This window comes from Gobius niger (assembly GCF_951799975.1).
Source record: "Gobius niger genome assembly, chromosome: 19".
NCBI classification, from domain to species: Eukaryota; Metazoa; Chordata; class Actinopteri; order Gobiiformes; family Gobiidae; genus Gobius; species Gobius niger.
Window position 1 is genome coordinate 26,415,376 of NC_136870.1, and position 27,757 is coordinate 26,443,132.

General features: G+C 41.1%; 2 protein-coding genes across 3 annotated transcripts in view; one reads left to right on the forward strand and one right to left on the reverse strand.

Moving 5' to 3' along the window:
- ccser2b (coiled-coil serine-rich protein 2b) overlaps window positions 1-17,597 on the forward strand; it is a 51,878-nt gene extending 34,281 nt beyond the window's left edge. The window contains exons 7-16 of one of the 2 annotated variants that reach the window (XM_079577139.1): window positions 1,315-1,405; window positions 2,678-2,753; window positions 2,938-3,021; window positions 4,069-4,171; window positions 5,287-5,370; window positions 5,473-5,559; window positions 8,254-8,376; window positions 8,522-8,621; window positions 10,989-11,028; window positions 17,409-17,597. In XM_079577139.1, the coding sequence (XP_079433265.1) occupies window positions 1,315-1,405; window positions 2,678-2,753; window positions 2,938-3,021; window positions 4,069-4,171; window positions 5,287-5,370; window positions 5,473-5,559; window positions 8,254-8,376; window positions 8,522-8,621; window positions 10,989-11,028; window positions 17,409-17,451 (831 nt within the window). In that variant the 3' untranslated portion in view covers window positions 17,452-17,597. The remainder of the gene's footprint in view (window positions 1-1,314; window positions 1,406-2,677; window positions 2,754-2,937; window positions 3,022-4,068; window positions 4,172-5,286; window positions 5,371-5,472; window positions 5,560-8,253; window positions 8,377-8,521; window positions 8,622-10,988; window positions 11,029-17,408) is intronic. The other variant, XM_079577140.1, reaches the window with a different exon arrangement.
- On the reverse strand, window positions 17,531-26,501 carry LOC306978380 (uncharacterized protein; the record flags this gene model as incomplete). Its single annotated transcript, XM_079576903.1, has 3 exons — window positions 17,531-17,717; window positions 22,328-22,752; window positions 25,962-26,501. 3 exons carry the CDS (start codon window positions 26,499-26,501, stop codon window positions 17,531-17,533), a joined length of 1,152 nt encoding a protein of 383 aa, XP_079433029.1.
- Between the last annotated feature and the right edge of the window lie 1,256 nt (window positions 26,502-27,757).

A 27,757-nucleotide genomic window follows, 5' to 3' on the forward strand; every position in this document is an offset into this window, starting at 1 on the left:
GGCAACAAGAAGAAAACTGTGGTGAAATTAAGCCTGAGTCACGTTTGGAATGTGTTTTAATGGTTTTAAACTCGCCCGGACTCGTTTCTGAACTTATTTAAATCTCTGTGACACTTTTGGATCTGCAGTTTCCCCTTCAGCCATCGCTCTGCAGCTTCTGCCAAGAACATGTTTGTTTTATGAGTCAGACAAGTCGCTCTTCCTGGGACGGACATGGATTTATCATGTTAAGAAGAAAAGTAAAAGCCAAAAAAGGTTCAGTGTTTGGGGAAATACAATCCTCTGGCTCCCTCTAGTGGACACAGTGTGAATAACTGAGTGAGTTTAAAGCCAGTTTGGTCTCACCTCGAGGCTAAACCAATGCTTTTTCTCCAGTTCAGCTTTACCCAAATCTAAAAGGTTGCAACCTATAGGCCAGTGTAGTGTCTTATTTGAAAGCTAAGACCTACAAAAGTCATCTATAAACATTTTCGTCTCTTTCATCATATTTTTGTCACTTTTTCATCACAGTTTCGTCACTTTTTTGTCATATTTTTGTTCCTTTTTCGTCACTTTTTTGTCATATTTTTGTCACTTTTTCATCACATTTTCATCACTTTTTTGTCATGTTTTTGTTGCATTTTCATCACATTTTTGCCACTTTTTCATCACATTTTCGTCACTTTTTCGTCATGTTTTTGCTACTTTTTCATCATGTTTTTGTTACTTTTTCGTCACTTTTTCGTCATATTTTTCCAACTTTTTTGTCATATTTTTGCCACTTTTTCATCATATTTTTGTTGCTTTTTCATCATGTTTTTGCTACTTTTTCATCATATTTTTTTTGCTTTTTGTCACTTTTTCGTCATGTTTTTGCCAATTTTTCATCATATTTTTGTTACTTTTTCATCATATTTTTGCCAATTTTTCATCATATTTTTTTTGCTTTTTCGTCATATTTTTGCCACTTTTTCATCATGTTTTTGTAGCTTTTTTGTCACTTTTTCGTCATGTATTTGTTACTTTTTCATCACTTTTTCAGCACATTTTTGCCCCTTTTTCATTGCTTTTTTGCATTCTTGTTTTCGTTTAATTTTTTGTTTCTATTTTGACACTTCATCAAGAAGAGAAACTGGAGAAAAAGCACTCGGTTAAGGCGGGGATTAGAGGTTAACAAATAAACTTTCACCTGGAAACAACAAGGCTTTAAATATTGCACTGATTGAATGTTTCTACATAAAAAAACATATTCCGTGTATATCCGTTGACAAAGTTGTCATCTGGACTGTGTTATATCCCCGGGAGCTCAGGTGTTTTTTCGTTCGGTTTGTGCAGGACGCGCTGAACGACCTGGAGTCATGTGACCTGGACGAGGACGACCTGATGTTGGACGTGGACTTCCCCGAGGACCAGTCCCTCACCAGCGGTACATTTACATATTCACATGTTTAAAGCCACACCGCGCGACTTTGCTTTCATCTGCTGTAGTTTTCTGATAAATGCCCGGAAACTTTCAATGGGAACTTTGAAATGTTGGGAATTTTCAAATATTAAAAATAGTCAAAATGCATTTATTAAAGAGATATTTCAGGATTTTTTTGACATAGGGCCTCATTTCCTAGTTTTCCACAGTGTTGGTGATTTCTGGAGTCCTTATATTTGAAGAGATTAGCGGTGCTAGGCTAGTGCTAGGCTAGTGCTAGGCTAGTGCTAGGCTAGTGCTAGGCTAGTACTAGGCTAGTGCTAGGCTAGTGCTAGGCTAGTGCATGTCTATGGTAACTAGTAGCCTGCATTAAAAACAGTCTGACCCAAGCACAGGGAAATCACTCATAACACCAGACTACACTTTTTCATCGCTTTTCCATCAATTTATCGCTTTTTTGTTGAGTTTTTGGATGTTTTTTTAAAAGTTTGTTTTACTTTTTTTACGTAAAACATTTTTTTTTTACACTTTTTTGTCACTTTTCCATCACTTATCACTTTTTTGTTGAGTTTTGAAAGTTTTACATTTTTTGGCGTTTTTTTTGTATTTTTTGTATTTTACTTTTTAAAAAATGTTTTGTTTTTTTACCTTTTCCTTGCACTTTTTTGTTTAAAACGTTTTTTATGTCTTTTTTTTTACACTTTTTCGTCGCTTTTCCATCGTTTTTTGTTGCATTTGATTTTTTATTTTTTTTAATGTTTTGACTTTTTTGTGTTTGTGTTTGTCGCTTTTTTTTTTGCTGCGTCTTCATCCTCATTTATGTCCCGTTTTTGTTGCTATTTTGACCTTTTTTTCCTAGTTATCCAGAGTGTTGGTGATTTCTGGAGATTTTTTTTTGGAGCAGTCCTTATATTTGAAGAGATTAGCGGTGCTAGGCTAGTGCTAGGCTAGTGCTAGGCTAGTGCATGTCTATGGTAACTAGTAGCCTGCATTAAAAACAGTCTGACCCAAGCACAGCACAGGGAAATCACTTATAACACCAGACTACCCATAGAAATGTCTGTGTCACTAGCCTAGCACTAGCCTAGCACTAGCCTAGCACTAGCCTAGCATCACTGCACTCTTCAGGACTGCATGAATAAAAAAAATAATAAAAAAAACACTCTGCATAACTAGGAAATGAGGCCCTATGTCAAAAATCCTGAAATATCCCTTTAATCAGTATTTGAGAGTAAATCCGTGTCAGGTTTAACGATATTTTGGTGCATGTCCCAGACGGAGGGTCCCACATGGCGGAGTGGAGGAGGAGGCAGCTCTGTTGGACTCAGGACGTCCACAACGACACAGACGGGTGAGAACAGGATCAAACCACACATTTCTGTTGAAACTTTGTGTAGTTTTTGCCCCTGATGTGCCGCTCCTCACACACCTGTATTGGGGGTGGCTTCCTGAACCTTTAGGCCACACCCACACCTGTTCGATGAAAACCTGGTGCACGTTATTCCCCAAAGTGACTTTATCTCGTCCTGTTCCAGTGAGTTCCACACAGACAGACTGAGCGAGGAGCAGCAGAGCAAGAGGAAGAGCTCGGAGCTCAGTTTGGATTTGTGCCTCGACAGGTGAGAGATTTAACCTCTGACCCCCGCCTCAACCGAGCATGCTTTCTACAGGTCAGTTTTACCCAAATCTAAAAGGTTACAGCTTAACGCCTCATTTGAAAGCTAAGACCAACAAAACTGATCTAAGATTTTTCCTTGTGTTGTTGCGACTTATTTATCACTTTTTTGTCACTTTTTTGTTATTTTTTCATCACTTATTTGTTGCTTTTGTGATGTTTTTTTTTACTTTTTAAAAAAAAAAGTTTTTTAACTTTTTTTAAAAACTTTTTTTACGGTTTTTTTTGCGCTTTTCTGTCCCTTTTTATCACTTTTTTGTTGAGTTTTGAAAGTTTTTTGTTCTACGTTTTTTGCCATTTTATTTTTTGTTTTATTGTATTTTATGTTTAACCTTTTTCTTACACTTTTTTGTTGACGTTTTTAAACTATTTTTTTTTACACTTTTCATTGTTTTTTGTCACTTATTTGTTGCTTTTGAGACGTTTTTTTTTTTTTTTTATGAATTTTGACTTTTATTTAGCTTTTTTTTTAGAAGTTTTTTATTTTAAACATTTAATTTTTTTAAACTTTTTTTTTACACTTTTCATCACTTTTCCATCAATTTATCGCTTTTTTGTTGAGTTTTGTTTTGAAAGTTTTAAAGTTTTACATTTTGGGGCATTTTTTTTCCCGACTTTTTGTAAAATGTTTTATTTTTTTACCTTTTTCTTGCACTATTTTGCTGAGTTTGTGACATTTTTCAACTTTATTTTTTTTAAATGTTTTTTTAATGTTTTTTTTTTTTTTTCTTGATCTTTTTCCTTTTTTCTCACTTTTTTTTTTGCTGCGTCTTCATCCCGTATTTGTTGCTATTTTTTTTTCACAAGCTTTGGGTAAAGTCAAACTGGAGAAAAAATGCTCGGTTAAGTTTACTCACCTCTGATCTGTCCTAAACAAACCTTAGAAGAGTTTTTGTCGTCTTCCTCTAAACCGTGTCGTCCCTGGGTTTTACCAAAGAAATGCCGGATATTGAAAGTATTTTCAGTGCAGGTTTGTGTTTCTCCTCCTCAGCCTGAAGTCGTGTCCGGGTCTGGGGGCGGACGTGGAGGAGCTGGTGGAGGATTGTTCTGCTGTCAAGTCTCAGCTGGAATATCTCCAGAAGCTCCTGCTGCAGGTAACGCGCTCCCCAGGTTCAGCCGAGGCTCTGGCACCGACACAAAAAACGATTCAGACGCTGCAGGCAAAACATGCAAACTTTCACTTTTTACTTCACTGTTTCTGATTTTGTCAAGTTTGAAAACCCAAGTGTGAGTCGAAAAACTCCACTCTGGAAATAAACTCTTTGTATTTAAACGTAGTGAGTAAAGCCTTGTAACACTTTAACCTCTTAACCTTTTACTTTTTAGTCATATTTTTTTCCCTTTTTCATCATATTTTTGTTACTTTTTCGTCATATTTTTGCCACTTTTTCATCATTTTTTTGTCACTTTTTCGCCCTTTTTTTTTTTCTTTTTCATCATTTTTTTGTCACTTTTTCGTCATATTTTTGTTACTTTTTTGGCCACATTTTTGTCACTTTTTCATCATATTTTGTTACTTTTTCATCACATTTTTGTCACTTTTTCGTCATATTTTTGTTACTTTTTCATCATATTTTTGCCACTTTTTCATCATATTTTTGCCACTTTTTCATCACATTTTTGTCACTTTTTCGTCATATTTTTGCCACTTTTTCATCATATTTTTGCCACTTTTTCATCATTTTTTTGTCACTTTTTCGCCCTTTTTTTGTTTCTTTTTCATCATTTTTTTGTCACTTTTTCATCATATTTTTGTTACTTTTTATCATATTTTTGTTACTTTTTCATCATATTTTTGTCACTTTTTCACTATATTTTTGTTACTTTTTCATCATATTTTTGTCACTTTTTCATATTTTTGTTACTTTTTCATCATATTTTTGTTACTTTTTCATCATATTTTTGTTACTTTTTCGTCATATTTTTTGTCACATTTTTGTCACTTTTTCATCATATATTTGCCACTTTTTCGTCATATTTTTGTTATTTTTTCATCATATTTTTCATCATTAACTGAATCTTCCTAAGTTCAGCTTTACACAAATCTAAAAGTTTATACCCTTTAGGCTCATGTGAATTATAAGCCCTTCAAAAGCTAATTTAAACAGATCTTTTACCTTGAATTTTTGTCGTTATCACTCTTTTGACATTTCTTTTGGTAGTTAAAGGGATACTTCAGGATCTTTCTGTGCCTCTTGTTTCATTGTAGGAGGACGATGCCGACGAAGACACTTTAACCACAGACACTTTAAGCCCGGAGACCGACTCCTCGTCCGACGGAACCGAGACTCAGGTGCGTCTCCGTAAAACATCTCCCATGATGTTTTGTGACGAGACTCCTCACGCTGTAGTTTAACGTATTTTGACTGCGTTTCCCATGATGCCTTGCTCTCAGGTGGAGGTGCTGCTGCAGGAAGTGCTTCAGCTCCGAGAGGAAGTGAGGAGCAGAGACCGCACCATCGCACAGCTCTCACAGCAGCTGGTACAAAACACTTTCATCACTTTGTTTAAAGCGGCTGTATCGGATTATTCTGTTTTTAAACCACACAATGAAGAGAAGTAAATATGTTTGGCAGTGAATGGCATTAAAGCATTACCATATTTTCCGGGCTAAGTCGCTCCAGCCGCCCTGGTCCCTCGTTAAACAGTGACGTCAGCTGAGAGGAGGCAGTGGTCAACAGTGATCAGGAAACATTAATTAAATTTATAAAAAATAAACATTATAAGAGGGATTTCCTTGATTGATGATTTGGGCATTTTTATCAGTTGTGGATAGGGCTGTCACGGTATGAAAATTTTACCTCACGGTTTTCGGTATTACCACGGTATTTTATTTAATGTGTGTTGATATGTTCAGAAAGCATTGATAGTCCTGCACAAACTGAAATAGTTTCAAAAAAGAAAAACAGACAAAGCCTTTTCAAAAGTGCAACTTTTCACATCAAAGTAAAGGAACTATAACGATGTGTTGTTGATCGTTTCCAGGGTATTACATGTGCTATTTATAGCGCCAGAAACGAAGAATATTTTTGAACAAGATAAACTGTCTATATCAGACACGGCTTATGTTGGCGGTGGCGCTGCAGCCGCACTATGGGGCGACTCGTTACATTCTCCCTCAACCCAAAGTCCCACATCAGCATTTCAGCTAAAACGCTAACGTTAACTTCCTGCTATAGAGGGAGACGGTCACGCAGGAGAGTCAGAGGTTCGAAGTGTCGCTGCTTTAGAGACACTTTTTCCTGCAGGTTCCACAAACAGGAAAACTGTCTCTATCAACTGTCCTTCAGCTTCTTAAAATACACAAAACATGTCCAGACTTCAGGCTCGGTCTCTGAGGCTGATCCTGCGCTGTCGTGTCGGACATGATTCCAGCTCAGAGACAGTTTAGTTATGGTTGTAGCTACAGAGGCGCCTGCGGCGACTTCAGCAGATGAGACGGCGGCTCATGAGGCTCATTTTGCCTAAACCGCGGGCGCCGTAATCCACCGCGGTAAAATATTTTTTAAGCAAGACAGTAATTATTATTGTCAACATTTTTACCGGGGTTTACCGTGACACTGGTAACCGTGACATCCCTGGTTGTGGATATGGTGTGAAGAGGGCGGAGCCTCTGACCTGTCCCACACACTGACCTCAGCTCATCCACTCTCGCTCTCTTCCGTGCTGTGTTTTTTTTTCGTCCCGAAGATAAAATACATTTGTAAATGGATTTTTGTCGGGCCGTTGTTTTTTCTATCATCTGGATAAAGAATCTGGCACAAGAACAACACGTTGAACTTGTTTGTTCAACTTTAAATGCATTTTGAACGACCCGAGGTAAGATCGGCCTTTGCTGCACTGACCCTGGAGGGGGCGCTGTGTCTTGCACTGCAGATCAGTATGATTTCTCTGCACCGTTTCGGAGAGGTTTTAGACACAATGGGGTGTTTTAAAAGTGAAATCTTTATTGACAAGACCGGCCTTTTATGGATGAAACGCTATAGTCGTTATCCTGCAAATGTCGGCTCAACAGGATCGTTTAACGAGTCCCAGTGATGGACACTTTGTCTTTTTAATTTACTGGCAATATCGTGAGAACTTTTTTTTTTTTTTTAGGTCAAATTTACTTTTTTTGGTAAATGTTATTTCAAAGTAACATTTACACAATTACTGCAATTTTGTTTACTTTATATTGAAGTCTACACACCATCACCAGCAACAAACCTCACTACGTCCCAACCTCTCCCAGCATCATGTTGTTCAAGCACTCATTTGTGAACTCGTTCCTCTCGCTTTTAACCCGTGATTCCCTTTTTTGTTTTGTTTTCTTCATTACAGTCAGTTCTCCGGTCCCTCACAAGTTTCTCGCCCCCTCTCCAAACTTTCTCCCTGCTGATCGATCACCGTTTTTGTTAATTTTCAGTAGTACAAGAGTAGCATATAGTGTTCCCCAAGCCTAGAGCGCCCTCTGGCTGTCAGTGTGAAAATAACAAAGATATCCGTCCATCCATTTTCTTCCACTTTTACGATGCCGGGTCGTAAATCACCCTGCACCAGGCCCTTACGGCTCCTCCTGCAGGTGGTGGGTCCACGGGAGGACGGCCTCATTGTTCCAACCAGGCCTGTCGGTCTCTCATAAGGAGCTTCTGAACCGCTCTTTGTCTGACCAGTCATTTAGGACCATGGGAGACCCTACCAGGGGCACGAAGCCCCGACAACAGAGCTCCAGGATCATTCGGGCTCAAACCCCTCCACCATATTAAGGTGGCAGTTCCAGGAGAGGAAAACAAAGATGTGAAATTATATATTTTGATACACAAAGCCCCAGCCAAACTATGAAAAGTGCGACTTGTAGTCCGGAAAATATGATACAGTGGGGAAAAAAAGTATTTAGTCAGTTTCACATAGACATTCTATTGGATTTTGGCCAAATACTTTTTTTCCCCACTGTAAATGTTTCTTTGGAAAGGGTAATACTGGCCAAAATACAAAAAACACATGCCGTCGCAGCCTTTCCGTAAATTTTATTCCCATATTACATTTTTTGCTCAAATTTTGCCCTTTTTTTTCCCATTGGTGGCATTAAAAAGATTATATTTAGGCCTTACATTTGACCTGTTGTTCTCGGTATAAACCCGGAGCCTCTTTAATTTCTGATTAAATTATGAAGCCTTTATCATGACTGTGTCCTCAGAGCGCTGCGGCGGCGTCCAGCAGGTGTCGCTGTTTGGACGTGGAGTCGACAGAAGCTCAGACTCAGACCAGAGAGAGAGACACGGAGACGGTGGCGTCGCAAACTCCCTGGACCAACATCACGGTGAGATCATACGTTTGAAATCCCTCAGAGACAGAAGCGTCGGACACAAAGAAGAACTCTTTCCACTAACGTTCCTCCTCCTGCTTGTGAATAACCTCTGTCTCTTGACTCCTGTATCTTCCTGTCGTTCGGGCGTAAACTCCAGGCGCCCGGGCCTTTCCTGTCTCCTCCGTGGCAGTACCAGAGATCCAGCCCCTTTAGAACCCGGCCTAAACCAGGACTTTCCCCGCATTATTCCAACAAACGTGAGTCTGAACCAGGGACTTCAGTTCAGCCGTTCGTATCCTCTTACAATGCGACTAAACCGCAGCAGTTCAGGGTTCCCACTCGTCCTGGAAATGTCTAATATCTGCAGTTTACCCCTTAACTCCCACCTGAACCGAGCACGTTTTCTCCAGTTTGGCTTTACCCCAGTCCAAAAGCTTCTGGAAAAAGCTGTGAAAATAGCAACAAAACTGAGAGGAAAACAATGATGGAAATGTGACAAAAAAGTGAGAAAACATTGACAAAAAGTGCAGAAAAAGTGGAAAAAAATGTCACAAAAATATCACAAGAAATTAACAAAAAAAATGACAAAAATGTGACAAAATGTGACAAAAAAAATACAAAAATATGGCAAGAATTTGATGAAAATTTGACAAAGAAATGACAAAAAATTGAGAAAACATTGACAAAAAAAGTGACGAAAAATGTATGAAAAAGTGGCAAAAATGTCACAAGAAATTGATGAAAAAATGACAAAAATGTGACAAAAAATTACAAAAATGTGACAAAAATTTGAGAAAAAAATACAAAAAATGACCAAAACAAATGACAAATGTCACAAAATGTGACAAACAAATCACAAAAATGTGACAAAAAATAACAAAAAAATGACAAAAAAGTTGCAAAAATGAGTTGAATACCCAACAAAAAAAATTGTTCAAATCTGTTGACGTGAGGAAAAAGATCCTTTCGGTTCAGGCGGGAGTTAAGATGTCAGCTTCATGCAGCAACAAGATACGAATCTGTAAGAGGCAATTTATGAGTGATTCTCTCATAAAAGTGGCCCCCTCGCACTATTTCTCTCTATTCGGATACAGAACTGTACAGAAAAGATGCAAAACGCTGCTTGTTTGATAAAAATCCGCCTCATATTTACGTCAAACCCGCTTTAAAGACGTTACATTTACAGTGGGGAAAAGTATTTGGCCAAAATCCAATAGAAAGTCTATGGGAAACTGACTAAATACTGTTTTTTCCCAGTGTAGACCCCGCTTAACCTTAACTCCCACCTGAACCGAGCACATTTTCTCCAGTTTGGCTTTACCCCAGTCCAAAAGCTTCTGGAAAAAAGGCGTGAAAATAGCGACAAAACTGAGACGAAAACAATGATGGAAATGTGACAAAAAAGTGACGAAAAATTGATGAAAAAGTGGCAAAAATGTCACCAGATATTGACAAAAAATTGATGAAAAAATGACAAAAATGCGATAAAACATTTGACAAAAAAATGTGGGAAAAAATGACAAAATGTGAAAAAAAAAATGACCAAAATTTGATAAAAAATGGCGAAAAAATTACAAAAATGAAAAAAAAAAAAAGACTAAAATGTGACACAAATGTGATAAAAAAAATTGATGAAAAAGTGGCAAAAATGTCACCAGATATTGACAAAAAATTGATGAAAAAATGACAAAAATGCGATAAAACATTTGACAAAAAAATGTGGGAAAAAATGACAAAATGTGAAAAAAAAAATGACCAAAATTTGATAAAAAATGGCGAAAAAATTACAAAAATGAAAAAAAAAAAAAGACTAAAATGTGACACAAATGTGATAAAAAAAATGGACAAAAAAATGACTTCAAAAATGACTTCAAAAATTACAAAAAAATGACAAATAAGTTACAAAAATGAGTTGAATACCCAACAAAAAAATGATAGAAAAAAAAAAGTCTAAATGTATTACAGATTTGATCAAATGTACAAAATCGACCACCTAGTCTTGCATTTTGATGTAAAGTAATAATATCTATATTTAGTATTTTTTTTAAGTCCCTCCTTCCTGGACCGTAGCAACTTATCCTCCCGCGTTGACCAATGAGATGAGCGTTTCCTGCGAACCAGCTTGTCAGGTCCAATCGGGGGAAGGGGAGGAGCTTGTTTACATTTGAAAATTCTGTTCCTGATCTCATTGTGCAAATTTGATTCTGTACTTTAAAATTTCCCTCTCTTAACTTACAGACTATCACTTTAACCGAGCGCATTTTCTCCAGTTTGACACTTTTGTTTCATGAAGCTTTTAGATTTGGGTCATTCCAAAGAACTGGAGAAAATGCACTTGGTTAAGAGGTTGATACGATGCGATGAGCAGAACTTTATTGTTTTATTGCATATTTTCGCTGTTTCTCGTGTCCTGAAAAATCCTGGAAAGGACCTGGAAAATGGTTAAAGGTAAAGAGTGGGAGCCCTGAAAACTGAGGTCGTATTTGAACTAAATTACAGAAGAGAACGACCTGTAGGTGCAGCTAAACCTCGCATTAACTCTGCTTCCTTTATTAACAACACGTCTAACCCTCTTCTTCACTGCTGTTCTCCCTCTGTCTCCCTCTCCGTGCTGCCCCCTGCAGGAGTGGAGAAGCTAGTGCTGTACTTCACTGACAAAGCCTGGTACTGTGTGACTGACTCCTCTCTGCCTGCTGCCCAACACCTTCCCCTTCACTCCCTCTCATTCATTAACTTTTATAAATGATCAGGGAAACCATTTTTCACATTCCTCAGATTTGGATACAGGATACCGGCTTCCGCTCCGTCTGACAGATTCACTTAAGAGTCATTAATCATTGTAAAGGCTCACAAGTAAATGAAGCTACAGCACATTTCGCAGAGACGAGAAGCCACGAAAGACAATGAAATACAAATGAGTCGCCTCACCGAGCACAGGCAGCGTCTTTCTCCCCCTAAATGAGACGTAACATTCAAAAAACGTCTTTTTTCGATGTGTTCAAACACCCTCTGGATCCACTGGGCATGAACACCATTAAAAGTCATAAAATTGTGGCAAAATAAAGGCAACACTTTAGTTTTTACTCCCATTTTTCAGCATAAATTACAATTGTGGAAATGGACTTTAATAAAGGCTTGACATACTGTGAGTCACTTTGCATTAGGGAGGCACAGATCCGATATTATTGACACTTCGTCTGGCCGATACCGATCCGATACAGTCTTTTTGTATTGTTATATTTTTATATATTACAGTACGTTTACCAGTTTTTTTTTTCATAAACATGCAATTGGTTTTGGCTTTAGCTTTAGAAAGTTTTTCAGAAGCAGATGTTGTAGGCAAATGAATTTATATCCTCCTGTGATGTGGAGGTTGTTCTGTTAAGATCGATTGTACAGTTTCTGTGATTTTATTTTGGCAGAATCTGAATTCTGTTTTGAAATGTGTCGTGTAAACTCATGAGGACATTTACTGATGTGCAAGACGCAATAATAACAATAAATCAAATCAAATAAATCAAATCAGTATCCGAGCTTTAGCCTGGCTAACACCAGACTAAAATCACAAGTGATAATTAGTCTCGAGACACCAATTCATTTTCTCATAGGAGAGGTTTGGTTTACGATCGTCCATAGTCGTTTATTGGGTGATACGAATATCATGTGTCTGCACGAGGCCACAGCCAATCGTATCATCGTACCCGCTGTAAACGTTCGAGCTAAACTATTTAGAACGCGGCCTAAAGTCACATCTGCTGCTGTCATGTTGGATGTGTACATTTTTTATTTTTATCCGTAAATAAACTACAAGCTTCTGTATCTCAAATAGCTCGTCATCATCTTGCCGTCCCTCCTCGCTCTGTGATTGGTTCCCAAATCCATGCGAACATTTCCCAACATGGTCCCCAGGCTGCTGTGCAGTTCCAAATGATTGGAGCGCACACAGCAGCCTGGCCTTAGCCAGGTTAATCCGAGCTTAGTGAAAGCATGAAAGCCATGAATCTGTGGTCCTGGATCTGCAGCGACTCCAGTCTGCGGGTTTACCGCTGTGCTGCGGTGCAGATCCAGGACCACAGATTCACGGTCGTCTTGTATCGGACCCGTCCAGTCATCACATCAGATCCAATCCGATACTCTAAAGCAGTGGTTCTCAACCTGGGGGTCGCGAGACAAATTTGGGGCGTTGCCAGATCATGTAGATAACATATTTTTATTAGCGTATATTATTATATTTTAATGTCGCAAGTGTGTGCTATTTTACCATTATATGTTCGTAATTTGATTAATTTTATTTTAGCCATTTGTTTTTTTCTTTGTTTTTAAAGAATGATGTCGGCTAATGTTCCGATTTCTCACGGTGTGACCCGGGCGGGGGGTTCCGAACCCCTTTAAAGGAATAGGCCACCGTTTTTACATACTAAGATATGCTCTTACCTCACTTTAGCCGAGTTAATATATCCCCGTCTGGTCTTTGTCCGTGCGCTCTGTCACGCAAACGGAGCACATACGCAGCCTCTCCCACATGTCACAAAGCTCCAAAAAAGCTCACGATAGAAGCTACCAAGCTCTTCCACATGTTCCCTATTTAAATAAAGTTACGTGAAGTGTTTTCATGCGAAGTATATTTACACAGAAATGTAGCATGTCGATTTTATAAGCAGATAAAAAGGGGGACTATATTGTGAGGCGTAATGATACGAGGAGCAAAACGTCCGCGCAGTAACTCCTAAAGACTTCCCCCGCTCACTTCCGTCAATAACCTTTAGGAGGCTCCAAAAGGTTGAGAAACACTGCTCTAAAAAAGCCTGATCGGCTACCGATGCTGAATATCGGATCGGCACATCCCTACTTTGCATGTAATGAATCTATCATATTTCACATTTTAAGTTGAATTACAGAAATGAACTTTTGAAAACTTTTGAAACCTGTATAATGAGGTGCTGTAGAAACTAATTTCCCTGCAGTTTTCAGAGCTGCTGCATTTGTCTGAATATAGACTCAAAAGTAGAGGAAAAATACACTCCTCAGAATAATGCCAGCTGTCTGTTCAGTTTTAACAGTGCGCTTCATTAGCCGGAAAAGTGAACCTTTAGATTATAATATTAAAACATGAAGTGCACTGTGGTGATTGTAATGAGGAACCGCAGGGTTAAAAATGAAATCTTCTCAGGGGGTTCATAAAGCCACTCATCTGCCGTGGCTTTGTTACCAAGAGTTTGCCTCCAACAATCCCAACACACACAAATGAGCAGAGACAAAAGTGCTTTTATTGGTTAAATCTACTGCTCCGTTTCTGGAAGAACACCTTGAACGTCAGACAATTCCCGGTGAAAACACAACTTTGTCAACAGGCTGAGCCGCAAAGTTAATTTATCTCTTTAAATTCCGATAACACTCGGGTTCTGCTTAATTTGCAGCTGCACAGAAGCCGCGTCCAGATTCCGCAGCTTCAGGCGTTTTTAATGCCTTATCTTAATGACACCATTCTCTGCTGGGATTTGTAAATTCACCGAAATAAACATTAAAGTTTGTCCTGAAAGTCTTTGAGCCGGAGTACTGGCAGGAAACGCCTCGGCCGCGTCCAAAAAACAACTTAAGACTCCGCAAGGTCGATCGGCGGAGTTCAGGAACATCTGCTCCCGCTTTTACTCATCGCACTTTTACGTCTCCGCCCACATTTGACTCGTCCTTTTGTGGCTTTGAGCCGGAGATTTACCCAAGAAGTGACTCCAACATGGCTGTGTGGCTCCCTGGTCTTTCCCCACGCTTATTCATTCACAAATACTGATGTGTTTGGTGTCCACGTGTAGCAGGAAAGGCCGAGATGGCGCTGTAATCCAAATATGGTCATTTCCTCTGTGGGGAGAGAGCAGCGGCTAAAGACGGGAGGAATAAACACGGGGAGCATGTGCAGGCAAAGGGACTGAACTTTAGGGCCTTCTATACATCCTTCCCTCCTTTCTTTCTTTCTTTCTTTCCTTCTTTCCTTCTTTCCTTCCTTCCTTCTTTCCTTCTTTCCTTCCTTCTTTCCTTCTTCCCTTCCTTCTTTCCTTCCTTCCTTCTTTCCTTTTTCCTTCTTTCTTTCTTTCCTTCCTTCCTTCTTTCCTTCCTTCTTTCCTTCTTCCCTTCCTTCTTTCCTTCCTTCCTTCTTTCCTTCCTTCTTTCCTTCTTCCCTTCCTTCTTTCCTTCCTTCCTTCTTTCCTTTTTCCTTCTTTCTTTCTTTCCTTCCTTCCTTCTTCCCTTCCTTCTTTCCTTCTTCCCTTCCTTTTTCCTTCCTTCTTTCCTTCCTTCCTTCCTTCTTTCCTTCCTTCTTTCCTTCTTCCCTTCCTTCTTTCCTTCCTGCCTTGCTTCCTTCTTTCCTTTCTTTCTTCTGTCCTTTCTTCCTTGCCTCCTTCTTTCCTTTCTTCTGTCCTTCCTTCTTTCCTTCCTTCCTTCCTTCCTTCCTTCCTTCCTTCCTTCTTTTCCTAATGCTGTAATCCAAATATATATATCCTTTGTGGGAGACAGCAGCAGACTGAAATTATGATCAAAACAACCCAATAACATTCACTTTAACACAGTTAGTGTGTTATTTGCATAATAGTATTTCTCTAAATCATCTTGGGGGCCAGAGGTTGTGCTGGAGGGCCAGATTTGGCCCCCAGGCCTGCGGTTGCCTACCCCTGGACTAAACTTTAGGGTCATTTTCATTCCACTCTTTAACAAGACTCCACACTTTACAGCCTCCCAAAAAAAATCCTTCTTAGAAACTTCCAAATCTTGAGTTTTTAGCCCAAAAAACAAGGTGGAATTTGAAGTTTGGCAGATGTTTCTTTTCTTATAATTTATTTAAAAACTAATCAAGATCCAAAATCCATCTGAGGAAATCTTTAACTAATAAATCAACATCTTTTCTGTCATTTTTTATCAGTAATGTTCAGTAAAAGTTTATAATTGATATCTCTTTTTTTCCCCCATTCACCTGCAGTGTCTCGCCTTGCCAGTTTACATCAAAGTGTTTTCTCCCATTCACTGATATTAACAGTTTTGCAAACACAGCTTATTAAAAAAACGCATATAACCTAAAAATGTGACTGTTTAGTTTGTAATGAGTTTTCTAATTTAGTTCCATTTTAGCCTCATTTTGTTTTCACACAATTAATTTGAAGAAACGTCCATTTCTCGTCATCCTTCCCTCCGTCTTTAATCCACTGTTCGTTTCCTTGTGTTTCATCCTGCAGTTCCCGCCTCCTCCTCCAGGGGTCACTGTTGCTCTGCGCATGCCTCTCCATTTCATCGACTGTATTTTCTGATTTTCACCTTTTCACTCCGATTCTGCAGCTTCAACACATTCGTTTGCAGCAAAAGCCTTTCCTTCTCCTGTAGAGCTCGAGTACTTTTATCATGCAGTACTTTTTACTTCTTGAGTCAGATCAAATGAAGTACTTTGACCAGCCCTGGATGTGACGATGGTCATTTGTGCCACTAGTTTTCACTTTTTTACAGCATATTAAAGGCAGTGTAATGCAAAGTTGGCTTTTTTCTTTTCTTCCTGTTGGTGTTTTCTCATCCAAAACAAGCCACTCGCACATGTTTGAATAATTTGTGGATCTTTCCCGGTGGCAGCTCCTAATCCTTCTCCAGAGGGTCTGCGTTTCCAGGAAATGCTTTCCTCACCTCTTCATCTCTGGATAAGCTTCAGTCTTTCATTGCGAAGTAAAAACCCCTTAAAGGAACAAGCCACCGTTTTTACACACTGAGATATGTTCTTACCTGAGCTTTGACGAGTTCTTTAGGACCTGTCTGATCTTCCCCCGTGCCTTCAGTCACGTAAACACAGCGCAGACGGCGTTAGCATTTAGCCTCTCCCTCTCTCCTCTATAGCTCCAAAACAGGTCAAGATAGAAGCTACCAAGCTCTTCCACGTTTTCCCTTTTTAAATATGGTTACGTGAAGTGTCCCACTAGAAAGTATAATACACAAAATTAAACAATGTGGATTTTCTAAGCGGATAAAAGGGGGGACTATATTGTAAGGCGTAATAATACCAGGAGTAGTTTGGCATCCGCACAGTAAAGTGAAGATTACTGCGCGGATTTCGAACTACTCTATAGAAGCTGCGTGACTTGTACAGAGCCTTTAACAAGCATAAAATATATTTTGGGAAAGTGCTGGCGCATTCCTACCTCATGGTCGAGGTCCAGAGTCCTGTGTCGTCGTCCGGGGTGAGTTGTATCTGTGAAACATTACTGCACTATATACTTTCTGCTTGTTATCACAGCCCGGCACGATGCACGTAAAAGGCATTGTTCACAAGTTATCAACGCTTCTTCAACTGTTCTCTGCAGCTCTCTACAAGTCACGCAGCTTCTATTGACGGAAGTGAGCGGGGGAGTCTTTAGAAGTTACTGCGCGGACGCTGTGCTCCTCATATCATTACGCCTCACAATATAGTACCCCTTTTTATTTGCTTATAAAATCGACATGTTACATTTCTGTGCAAATATACTTTGCACTGAAAACGCTTTTTTGGAGCTATATAACATGTGGGAGAGGCTGTGTATGTGCTCCGTTTGCGTGACAGAGCGCACGGACAAAGACCAGACGGGGATATATTAACTCGGCTAAGGTTAGGTAAGAACATATCTCAGTATGTAAAAACGGTGGCCTATTCCTTTAAGCTTTGGTTTAGTGGAATTGGATATTTTTTTAATGGTATTTTGAAGATTATTATTAGTCTCTTCGATGACAGCTCGGAACGCCATATTGTTTACAGCAGCGAACCCCCCCCAAGGCGCAATGCATTATGGGATTGCACAAGTAGCGAATGTGTTAAGGTTTAGTTTTAGTTAAGAGTCCCAAGTAATGCTGCAGCTAACGATGATCAAATGTAATGGTGCTATGCTAGCCACTGATACAGTCACTGGGTCAAAGGTCAAATCTGCACAAATTTAGCTTTAACTTAAGTTACTCAAGTAGAAGTAGAAAGTATGTGGTAAATGGTTGCTCCAAAAGGAATTCCTGCTGCTTCATTTATATTAAAGTATATTTTCTGTGTTTTTCAGCCTGCGATACTTACGCCCGATCCGAGCGTCCAGGCCCCACTGATTGACAGCGGCTCCGTCCAATCAGGAACCCCCTCTGAAGCCCCGCCCTCTCCCCTCGCCGCCTCCACCGCAGTCAAGGATCAGGCCAAACGCAGCCCGCAGCCCTCCAAGCTCCGCCTCTTCATGTTCTCCGGCTCCTCCCCCTTAAAGTCCGCCGCCTCGCTAAGCCCCGCCTCCAGCAAGCGCGGCCCCGCCCTCTCGCCGGGGAGCAGAGCCCGGCCCGGCCCCGCCTCCCCCTCCTGCCCGTCGCCCTCGCTGTTCTCGCGTCTTCCCAAACCAAAGACTCACTGAGGGCTCGGGGACGCTCATGCAAATGACGGGGGAACGGGCCGCCGAGCTAACCACGCTAACGCTAACGCCGTTTTAGTTCAGGAAACGCAGCGACGCCGCAAAGGCTCATGGGAAACGGAGGCAAACGCAAACAGGGAGAGGAGTTCGTGGGTCGTTTTTTGATGATGGAAACGTTTTGGTCAGATTTTAACCTCTTAACTCCCACCGGAACCGAGCACATTTTCTCCAGTTTGCCTTTACCCTAGTCCAAAAGCTTCTGGAAAAAAGGTGTGAAAATGGCAACAAAACTGAGACGAAAACAATGATGGAAATGTGACAAAAAAGTGAGAAAAAATGGACGAAAAAGTGTCAAAAAATGTACAAAAAAATGACAAAAATTTGACAAAAAAGTGAGAAAAATTTGACGAAAAATTGAGAAAAAAATGAGAAAAAAGTGACAAAAAATGGACAAAAAAGTGATAAGAATTTGACCAAAAAAATGTAAAAAAAAGTGACGAAAAAGTGACAAAAAAGTCACGAAAATTTGACAAAAATGAGATGCCTCCCCAACAAAAAAAAGTGATGTGAGGAAAAAGATCAATTTAGTTTTGTAGGTCTTAGCTTTCAAATGAGGTGTTACACTGGCCTACAGGATTTGGGTAAAGCTGAACTGGAGAAAATGCTCTCGGTTCAAGCGGGAGTTAAGAGGTTACATTCAAGTTTTGATGCTGTTGGTCTTCAAAAAAAAAAAAAATAATAGAAAAGGAGGAAATGTTTATAAAATGGGGAACAATAAGTGGAAAATTGGGGGTAAATTTAGAGTAACAATTAAGAAAAAAAATATAAAAATTATCGTTCTGGTATCTATTGTAAACCAAGTATCGTTGAAGTACTGGGATTGAAAAAAAAAGTAGACGTTTCTGTTCAGACTCCCTGAAGTGCAATGATCATTCATCAAGTCTAATAAACTAGGAACAAAAGGATCTTGGGAATTTCAGTTAAGTTTCTGCCATCTGTTATATCAGTCCACGAGCCTGGAGCTCCCCCTGCAGGCTTTAAACTGCATCTACAACAAACGCTTTCTGCACATTTGTCCTCGGTGCGTCTGAGAACCGTTACTTTCTTTTCAATACTTTAGCAATACATGGTTTCCGATACCGATGCCTGAACGATCCTTTTTCCGATATGATACTAAAATATTTGTCGTCAAGGACCAACATCGGGTTCATCTGCAATGTCAAGAAATGTGTGAAAAATGGGGACGAATTTTGATAAATGAAAAATAAGAAAATATTAGCGAAGAAAAAAGTAATTTAAAAAATGAGGGGAACATTTTTGAAATTATGGACAAAAAAAATAAAGAAAATTGACAATTGGAAGAAATTGTGGCAAAAATTTGAAAAAAATAAATAAATGTGAAGTTAAAAATTGGGGGGCAAAATAGGGGGGAGGGAATGGGGAATAAATTGGGGGGAAATGGAACAAATATTAATAAAACATGAGCAAAGATGAAGGGAAAAATTGGGAAATTCTGAAAAAAAAATTGACAATTGGAAGAAATTGTGGCAAAAAATAAGAACTGTAAAATAAAAAACTGAGGGCAAAGATATGGGGGGAAATGGACAAAATGAGAACAAATGTAAATTTTAAAAATGAGCAAAGATGAAGGGAAAAATTGGGAAAATATAATTTAAAAAAAAATTACAATTGCAAGAAATTGTGGCAAAAAAAAAAAGAATTTAAAATTGGGGCAAATATAGGGGGTGGGGTAACTAGAACAAATATTAATTAAAAAAAGGTGAAAAATAGGGAAATTATGAAAAACAACAAAAGACAATTGGAGGAAATTGTGGGAAAAATAAGAAAAAAAAAGTGAAATAAAAAAAATGAAGGCAAAAATAGGGGGGAAAACTGGGGAATAAATTGAGGGAAAAATTGGGAAAATAGAAAAAGATTTGTAGAAGCAAAAATATTTCTAAAAATGTGTGGGGAAATCATTATTTTAGCTGAAACGAGTCACTTTTAATGCTGTTCTTGGACCAACAGTGTCAAAACTTGGATCTAAAAATGGACGATTTTTTTTCCCAGTATCTGTTTTCGATACTTTCATTTCTCCGATACCGATATAATTTAACCCATCCCGCTCTGATATCGTTTAACGGTGCCCACCCCTCGTCCTCATCTGATTAACCGACCATTTAGCCGCCATTTTGAACCTGAACCTCCCTCCGCTTCCTGTCTGCGTTTGAATTCCCGCCCCTTTGAGTCACGTGAGCGGCACTAACCAATCACAGCCGCCGTAGCAGATTCAAGTCTCTGAATCAGACGACTTTAAATTGAAAACTAAAAGCGCTTTAGGAAAGATATTACTAACCAAACGTTTATGGATTATACAGAGAAAATAAGCTGAGAAAGTGTAACATGTCGTAAGTTATTATTGAAAATGTATTTAAACTGGAGTAAAGTATTTATTGTGACTTTGGAAGCACTGTGACTGACAGGAAATAAACGGTTAATTATGGAAACAGCTGGTCTGCTCGTTTTTTCTTTTTTTTTTACAGTGGTCAAGTCTAGATGCACTGATCAAAATGACTGACCTGAGTTTGGAAATACTTTTTATGGTTCAGCTTTTCTTCATTTTCAGCATCATTTCCATCGTGATTGTCATTGAAGACTTTAAACTCTGAATAAACACTCAAATTATGCTTTATATTTTATTCTTCAAAATGGCCGCCTTTTTTCTCCGCATTTCCTCAGTGAGCTTCATGAGGTCGTCCCTGAAGTGAAAGTTAAGATATTCCAGTGACAGAAATGACTTTTTTGCGCTTTGTATTTGTTTATTGCACTTGTCGCTGTAAATTGCCTGTGATCTGTAATTCTTCATTTTCTTGTGTAATTGAGTAGGAGCACAGATAGAAATTATCTTAGTGCTAAATCTGGTGCAGCCATTAATGTAACCGCACACTGTCCTTCAAATGAACTCAACTAAAACCATAGAACTACAGACAGATGTTTGGGTCAAGAACATTTAGAAAGAGGCTTTGTAGAACCACATGATTTCTTATATTGTATTTATTTCTTCTTTGTATTTTTTCTGTCTTGCCTCAGGCACCAAACTGCCGAGGACCGGCCCTGGTGCTAGCAAAGGTTTAGGAGGCATGATTGGACAATGTCCGGTTTGGGGCGGGGCTTTTGTAAAAGATCAGTTTTCTGTTGATAAAGCTGCATTTTTGGGGCGAAAGTGGCACAGATAGTAAGGCAAGGCAAGTTTATTTGTAGAGCACAATTCATACACAAGGCAATTCAAAGTGCTTCACAGTTGCATAAATACAAGAAAACAAATACAATCAATAAAAACATCAACATAAATTAATCAATTACAGTAAGAGGCAAGAGTGTAGATAAAATACTTTCAGTCATGTGCATTTTTAAGTCTTGTTTTGACTCACTCTGTCTTGAGCACTATTTTTTCTTGCTCGTTCACACAAAGTTACCTAACCTCTGTTTTGTCGTTCCTTCTCCTCTGGACGTCAACATAAAATGAATCAATTACAGTAAAAGGCAAGAGTGCAGATAAAATACTTTCAGTCATATTCACGAGCAGAAAGAACTGTTTTCAGCCTGGATTTGAACATTGTCAGAGTTGAGGCCTGTCTCACATCCTCGTGAAGACTGTTCCAGATTTTAGCTGCATGAAACTCAAACGCAGCCTCACCGTGTTTAGTCCTGACTCTGGGAACCACCAGGAGGCCCCTCCCTGAAGTTCTCAGGGCAGATAGTAGAGCGCGTCGCCTTGTGATCCGAGGGTCGGGGGTTTGAGTCGACGCTCACACTGATGCATGAATGAATGGGAGACTGTTTGCTCGTGATTTTTTTTCCTCCAGATTTCTTCACACAGGAGATAAACTCAATATTGTACATTTTCCAATACAGCAATTCTGATTATTATCTTGCCCACGTCTAACATGCACATTTGTAGGTTTAAAATCAGTCCCACTGTAAGGTTCACCGCAAAAAGTAATTAACTAGATGAGTATAAACATCTCAATTTGAGCACAATAATCCAAATTTTAGTTGTTTTGACTGGGCAAGTTGTTCTTGGGCTTTTTTCCTCAATTATTTCACTTGTTCTGTGACGTTTCTGACTCATTACAATACATTCCATTCTTATTTCAGGTCATTTTCTTTGCCAATGGGGTAAGAAAAACGGTCTTATCTCATTGGCAATTTTACTTTCTTATTTCAAGCGAGATTTACCCTAGAACTGGTCTGAAATGTCCTCAAACAAGCAAAGCAAACTGGGTCCGATCAGGAAAAGTGTCTAAATGAGTGAAAACCGCTCAAAACAAGATATATTTCCTCAATTCAAGTCATTTAAGCCAATGCTTGATATTTACTTTTTGCAGTGTTGGATCATTTGAATCAAAAGGTGAAACTCTTGACAATTAGGTCGGACAATTTTTTATCTGGTAACGTGAAAATCATAACAAAGATTCCAACGAATATCCATGAATCCCATCTCTATTGTAATATTCAATGTTCTTCTCCAGAACGTTCAGACGTGGGCCTTGTGTGGAGCGGCTCTAAAGGTTTGGCCTCAGACTGACGACTCTTCTTCTTGATTCTCTCGTCTCTCACGTTGATTCTCTCGTCTCTCACGTTGATTCTCTCGTCTCTCACGTCGAATCTCTTCCCTCCGTGTCTTCTCCTCCGGCGTCTCGTGGCTCATGTAAAAGTCTGAAGCCGATATCTCGCTCCAGACGTTCTCCGCAGCTTCTCCTCCTTCCTCGATGTCTGTCAGACGCTTCTCGCAAAGGGCCTTCGCTCGATCCTCTGCTCGTTTAGTCAGCTCCTCCTCCAGGTGTTTGCTGACCTGCTCCTCCAGAAGATGCTCATGAACAGCTTTGTAGTAAGGAAGGCAGCAAACATCTGTGCACCCGGTCTGGTGTTGACATCGACAGCAGCAAATCAACCCGACTTTAGCCAAGGTCCACAGAAGAAGGAAGGAACAAATTACTATCATCCCATATTCCTGAGGAACAAACAGGAATTTGACATGAGTATAACATACTTGTGTGAAGTTCGCCCCCCCCCCATAGTGTCCGATTTGCTTCAAAATGGTGTCATTCGTTTGTGCTTCGTTTGTGCTTCGTTTGTGCTTCGTTTGTGCTTCGTTTGTGCTTCGTTTGTGCTTCGTTTGTGCTTCGTTTGTGCTTCGTTTGTGCTTCGTTTGTGCGCACTTCGTTTTTGAGGTATTGATTGACTGTGGATCCGTCCGCATCAATAATTGGTTTTCATGTTTCTTCATCTTTTATTAAACTTCCGTCTTTTTCCTGATTTTCAGCAGTTTTCAACTTTTTCAAGACTAAAACCAAGACCCGAACCATGACCCAAACCAAGACCCAAACCATGACCCAGACTAAAAGCAAGACCCAAACCAAGACCCAAACCATGACCCAAACCATGACCCAGACTAAAAGCAAGACCCGAACCATGACCCAGACTAAAACCAAGACCCGAACCATGACCCAGACTAAAACCAAGACCCGAACCATGACCCAAACCATGACCCAGACTAAAAGCAAGACCCGAACCATGACCCAGACTAAAACCAAGACCCGAAACATGACCCAGACTAAAAGCAAGACCCGAACCATGACCCAGACTAAAACCAAGACCCAAACCAAGACCCAAACCATGACCCAGACTAAAAGCAAGACCCGAACCAAGACCCGAACCATGACCCAGACTAAAACCAAGACCCAAACCAAGACCCAAACCATGACCCAGACTAACACCAAGACCCGAACCATGACCCAGACTAAAACCAAGACCCGAACCATGACCCAGACTAAAACCAAGACCCGAACCATGAGCCGAACCATGACCCAGACTAAAACCAAGACCCAAACCAAGACCCAAACCATGACCCAAACCATGACCCAGACTAAAACCAAGACCCAAACCATGACCCAGACTAAAACCAAGACCCAAACCAAGACCCAAACCATGACCCAGACTAAAACCAAGACCCGAACCAAGACCCAGACTAAAACCAAGACCCAAACCATGACCCAGACTAAAACCAAGACCCAAACCAAGACCCAAACCATGACCCAGACTAACACCAAGACCCGAACCATGACCCAGACTAAAACCAAGACCCGAACCATGACCCAGACTAACACCAAGACCCGAACCATGACCCAGACTAAAACCAAGACCCGAACCATGACCCGAACCATGACCCAGACTAAAACCAAGACCCAAACCAAGACCCAAACCATGACCCGAACCATGACCCAGACTAAAAGCAAGACCCGAACCATGACCCAGACTAAAACCAAGACCCGAACCACGACCCAGACTAAAACCAAGACCCAAACCATGACCCAGACTAAAACCAAGACCCGAACCACGACCCAGACTAAAACCAAGACCCGAACCATGACCCAGACTAAAACCAAGACCCGAACCATGACCCGAACCATGACCCAGACTAAAACCAAGACCCAAACCAAGACCCAAACCATGACCCAAACCATGACCCAGACTAAAACCAAGACCCAAACCATGACCCAGACTAAAACCAAGACCCAAACCAAGACCCAAACCATGACCCAGACTAAAACCAAGACCCAAACCATGACCCAGACTAAAACCAAGACCCGAACCATGACCCGAACCATGACCCAGACTAAAACCAAGACCCAAACCAAGACCCAAACCATGACCCAAACCATGACCCAGACTAAAACCAAGACCCAAACCATGACCCAGACTAAAACCAAGACCCAAACCAAGACCCAAACCATGACCCAGACTAAAACCAAGACCCGATCCATGACCCAGACTAAAACCAAGACCCAAACCATGACCCAGACTAAAACCAAGACCCAAACCAAGACCCAAACCATGACCCAGACTAACACCAAGACCCGAACCATGACCCAGACTAAAACCAAGACCCGAACCATGACCCAGACTAACACCAAGACCCGAACCATGACCCAGACTAAAACCAAGACCCGAACCATGACCCGAACCATGACCCAGACTAAAACCAAGACCCAAACCAAGACCCAAACCATGACCCGAACCATGACCCAGACTAAAAGCAAGACCCGAACCATGACCCAGACTAAAACCAAGACCCGAACCACGACCCAGACTAAAACCAAGACCCAAACCATGACCCAGACTAAAACCAAGACCCGAACCACGACCCAGACTAAAACCAAGACCCGAACCATGACCCAGACTAAAACCAAGACCCGAACCATGACCCGAACCATGACCCAGACTAAAACCAAGAGCCGAACCATGACCCAGACTAAAACCAAGACCCGAACCATGACCCAGACTAAAACCAAGACCCGAACCATGACCCGAACGATGACCCAGACTAAAACCAAGAGCCGAACCATGACCCAGACTAAAACCAAGACCCGAACCATGACCCGAACCATGACCCAGACTAAAACCAAGACCAGAACCATGACCCAGACTAAAACCAAGACCCGAACCATGACCCAGACTAAAACCAAGACCCGAACCATGACCCGAACCATGACCCAGACTAAAACCAAGACCAGAACCATGACCCAGACTAAAACCAAGACCCGAACCATGACCCGAACCATGACCCAGACTAAAACCATGACCCGAACCATGACCCAGACTAAAACCAAGACCTGAAACACGACCCAGACTAAAACTAAGCAAAGACCAAGTCCCGAAACAAGATCAGACCAAGACCGGACCAAGACCACAACTAAGAACCAGACCAAGACCCGAACCAAACCCGAACAAAGATCAAGACTAAGAACCAAACCAAGACCAGACGACGCACCAGCGCACTTCGTTTTTGAGATATTGATCATTGATTGGTAATTGATAGTGTTCTATTCACTCCAAACTAGTGTCATTGTTCAGCTCTTCGTTTGTGCACATAAAAATGCACATAAAACGCTAATTTTATGTGCACACCATTTTGAAGCAAATCGGACACTATGGGGGGGTTGATCAATTATCAATCAACGATCAATACCTAAAAAAACGAAGTGCGCACAAACGCTAATTTTATGTGCACAAACGAAGCACAAACGAATGACACCATTTTGAAACAAATCGGACACTATGGGGGGGGCTAACTTCACACAAGTGCATAACATGGATTAAAATGTGCTTTTCCAATGTTGAACTTCACAGCAGAGGTTTTTGAGGATCTTTGACACTTACCACAGATTCAATTTTGAGCTTGTGCTGGAATTCTTTTTCTTCATCCACGAGTTTGTTTTGGTCTTTGCAGGGCAGCCCCTCGTGGTGAGGATCAGAGTTGGTCTTGATGCAGATGTACCAGTCTCCATCGAGCAGGACCGCCGTGAACCAGACGACGAACACAGAGAGGAACTTCAGCAGAATCTGACAGACGCAGCTCCCGAACACAGAGAGGAACTTCAGCAGTTTCTCACAGAAGCAGCTCCCGATCACAGAGAGGAACTCTGGCAGTTTCGGACAGCAGCAGCTCCGTTTGCTGGTGCCCCACTGGGTCCTGTGGTCGTAGGACTCGATGTACCCGAGCACCCAGGTCAGGATCAGGGCGGGCGCCGTCAGGTACAGCCCGTCGTAAACCTGCACGCCGCTTTTGCACGAGCACTGGAAGTTCATGTCGAAGACGCGCTGCAGGACGAAGAACAGCACGATCAGCAGAGACGTGCTCATCGCCTTCACGAAGAGTTTCTGGAGTTTAGCCACGACTTCTGGACCAACGTGCACCATGATGCCTGCTCGGATGTTCACTTCAGTGTGTGGATCTATTAGGCTGAGTCTTCTTAAGCACTTCTTTAGAGAAGCTCCGCCGATGACAGACCGACCACAGACTGACCACAGACTGACCACAGACTGACACTCTGCAAATACAGGCCACTGAAACAACACTTCTTCTTTACAAGAATCACATATTTTTATCGAGAATCTCATCATTCCAAGACATGAGCTCAAACTGCCCCTCCTGGAACCGCCACCTTAACGTGGTGGAGGGGTTTGAGCGCCCGAATGATCCTGGAGCTCTGTTGTCGGGGGCTTCGTGCCCCTGTAGGGTCTCCCAGGGCAAACAGGTCCTGGGTGACGGGTCAGTCAAAGAGCGGTTCAGAAGATCCTTATGAGAGACCAACAGGCTCGTTCAATCGTGAGGTCGTCCTCCCGTGGACCCACCACCTGCAGGAGGAGTCATAAGGGGCTGGTGCAGTGTGATTTGGGCAGCTCCAACAGCGGCCCCCACGACCCAGCAACGGAGAAGTGGAAGAAAATGGATGGATGGATGGATGGATGGATGGATGGATGGAGCTCAAACTGTCAAAGTTCTGTGCTCAGGTGGACAATGGAAAGGTTGAATTCACCTAACCAGGATAGAACTCATGAAGACGAAACAGAGTCCTGGTCCGGAGGCAGAGGCGACATTACAGCCACATGAACAGACTGAAGTGCACCTTCCCAGAGTGGAGTTCAGACGGTGGTTTCTCTTTTTCCGCTGCGTCCCTCGTAACTCCCAACAAAGTTTGGATCAGTCTCCCTGTTTGTCTGTGTCCCTGCAGAAGAATATAAACCTGCTTTGTCACGTTTTAAAGTATGAAGTGACTCCTGTTCTTTCAGTTGACGCTCATTCTGGAGTTTACCTCTCAATTCCCAGTCTGCACACGCCGTACTTGTGGGTGCAGACTCGGAGTGTTACGGTCCTGTACCAGACCTGTGGTGAGGCAGGTCCTGCACCAACCCCCCCCCCAGACTCGGGTCACAACTCTTCACCAGCCTGGAAACCATTCATGGATCCCATACTTCAAATATTTATATCATGTCCCGCCTTAAAGGAACAGGCCACCGTTTTTACATACTGAGATACGTTCTTACCTTAGCTTTGACGAGTTATTTAGGACCTGTCTGATCTTCACCCGTGCCTTCAGTCACGTAAACACAGCGCAGACGGCGTTAGCATTTAGCCTCTCCCTCTCTCCGCGCAGTAATCTTCACTTTACTGT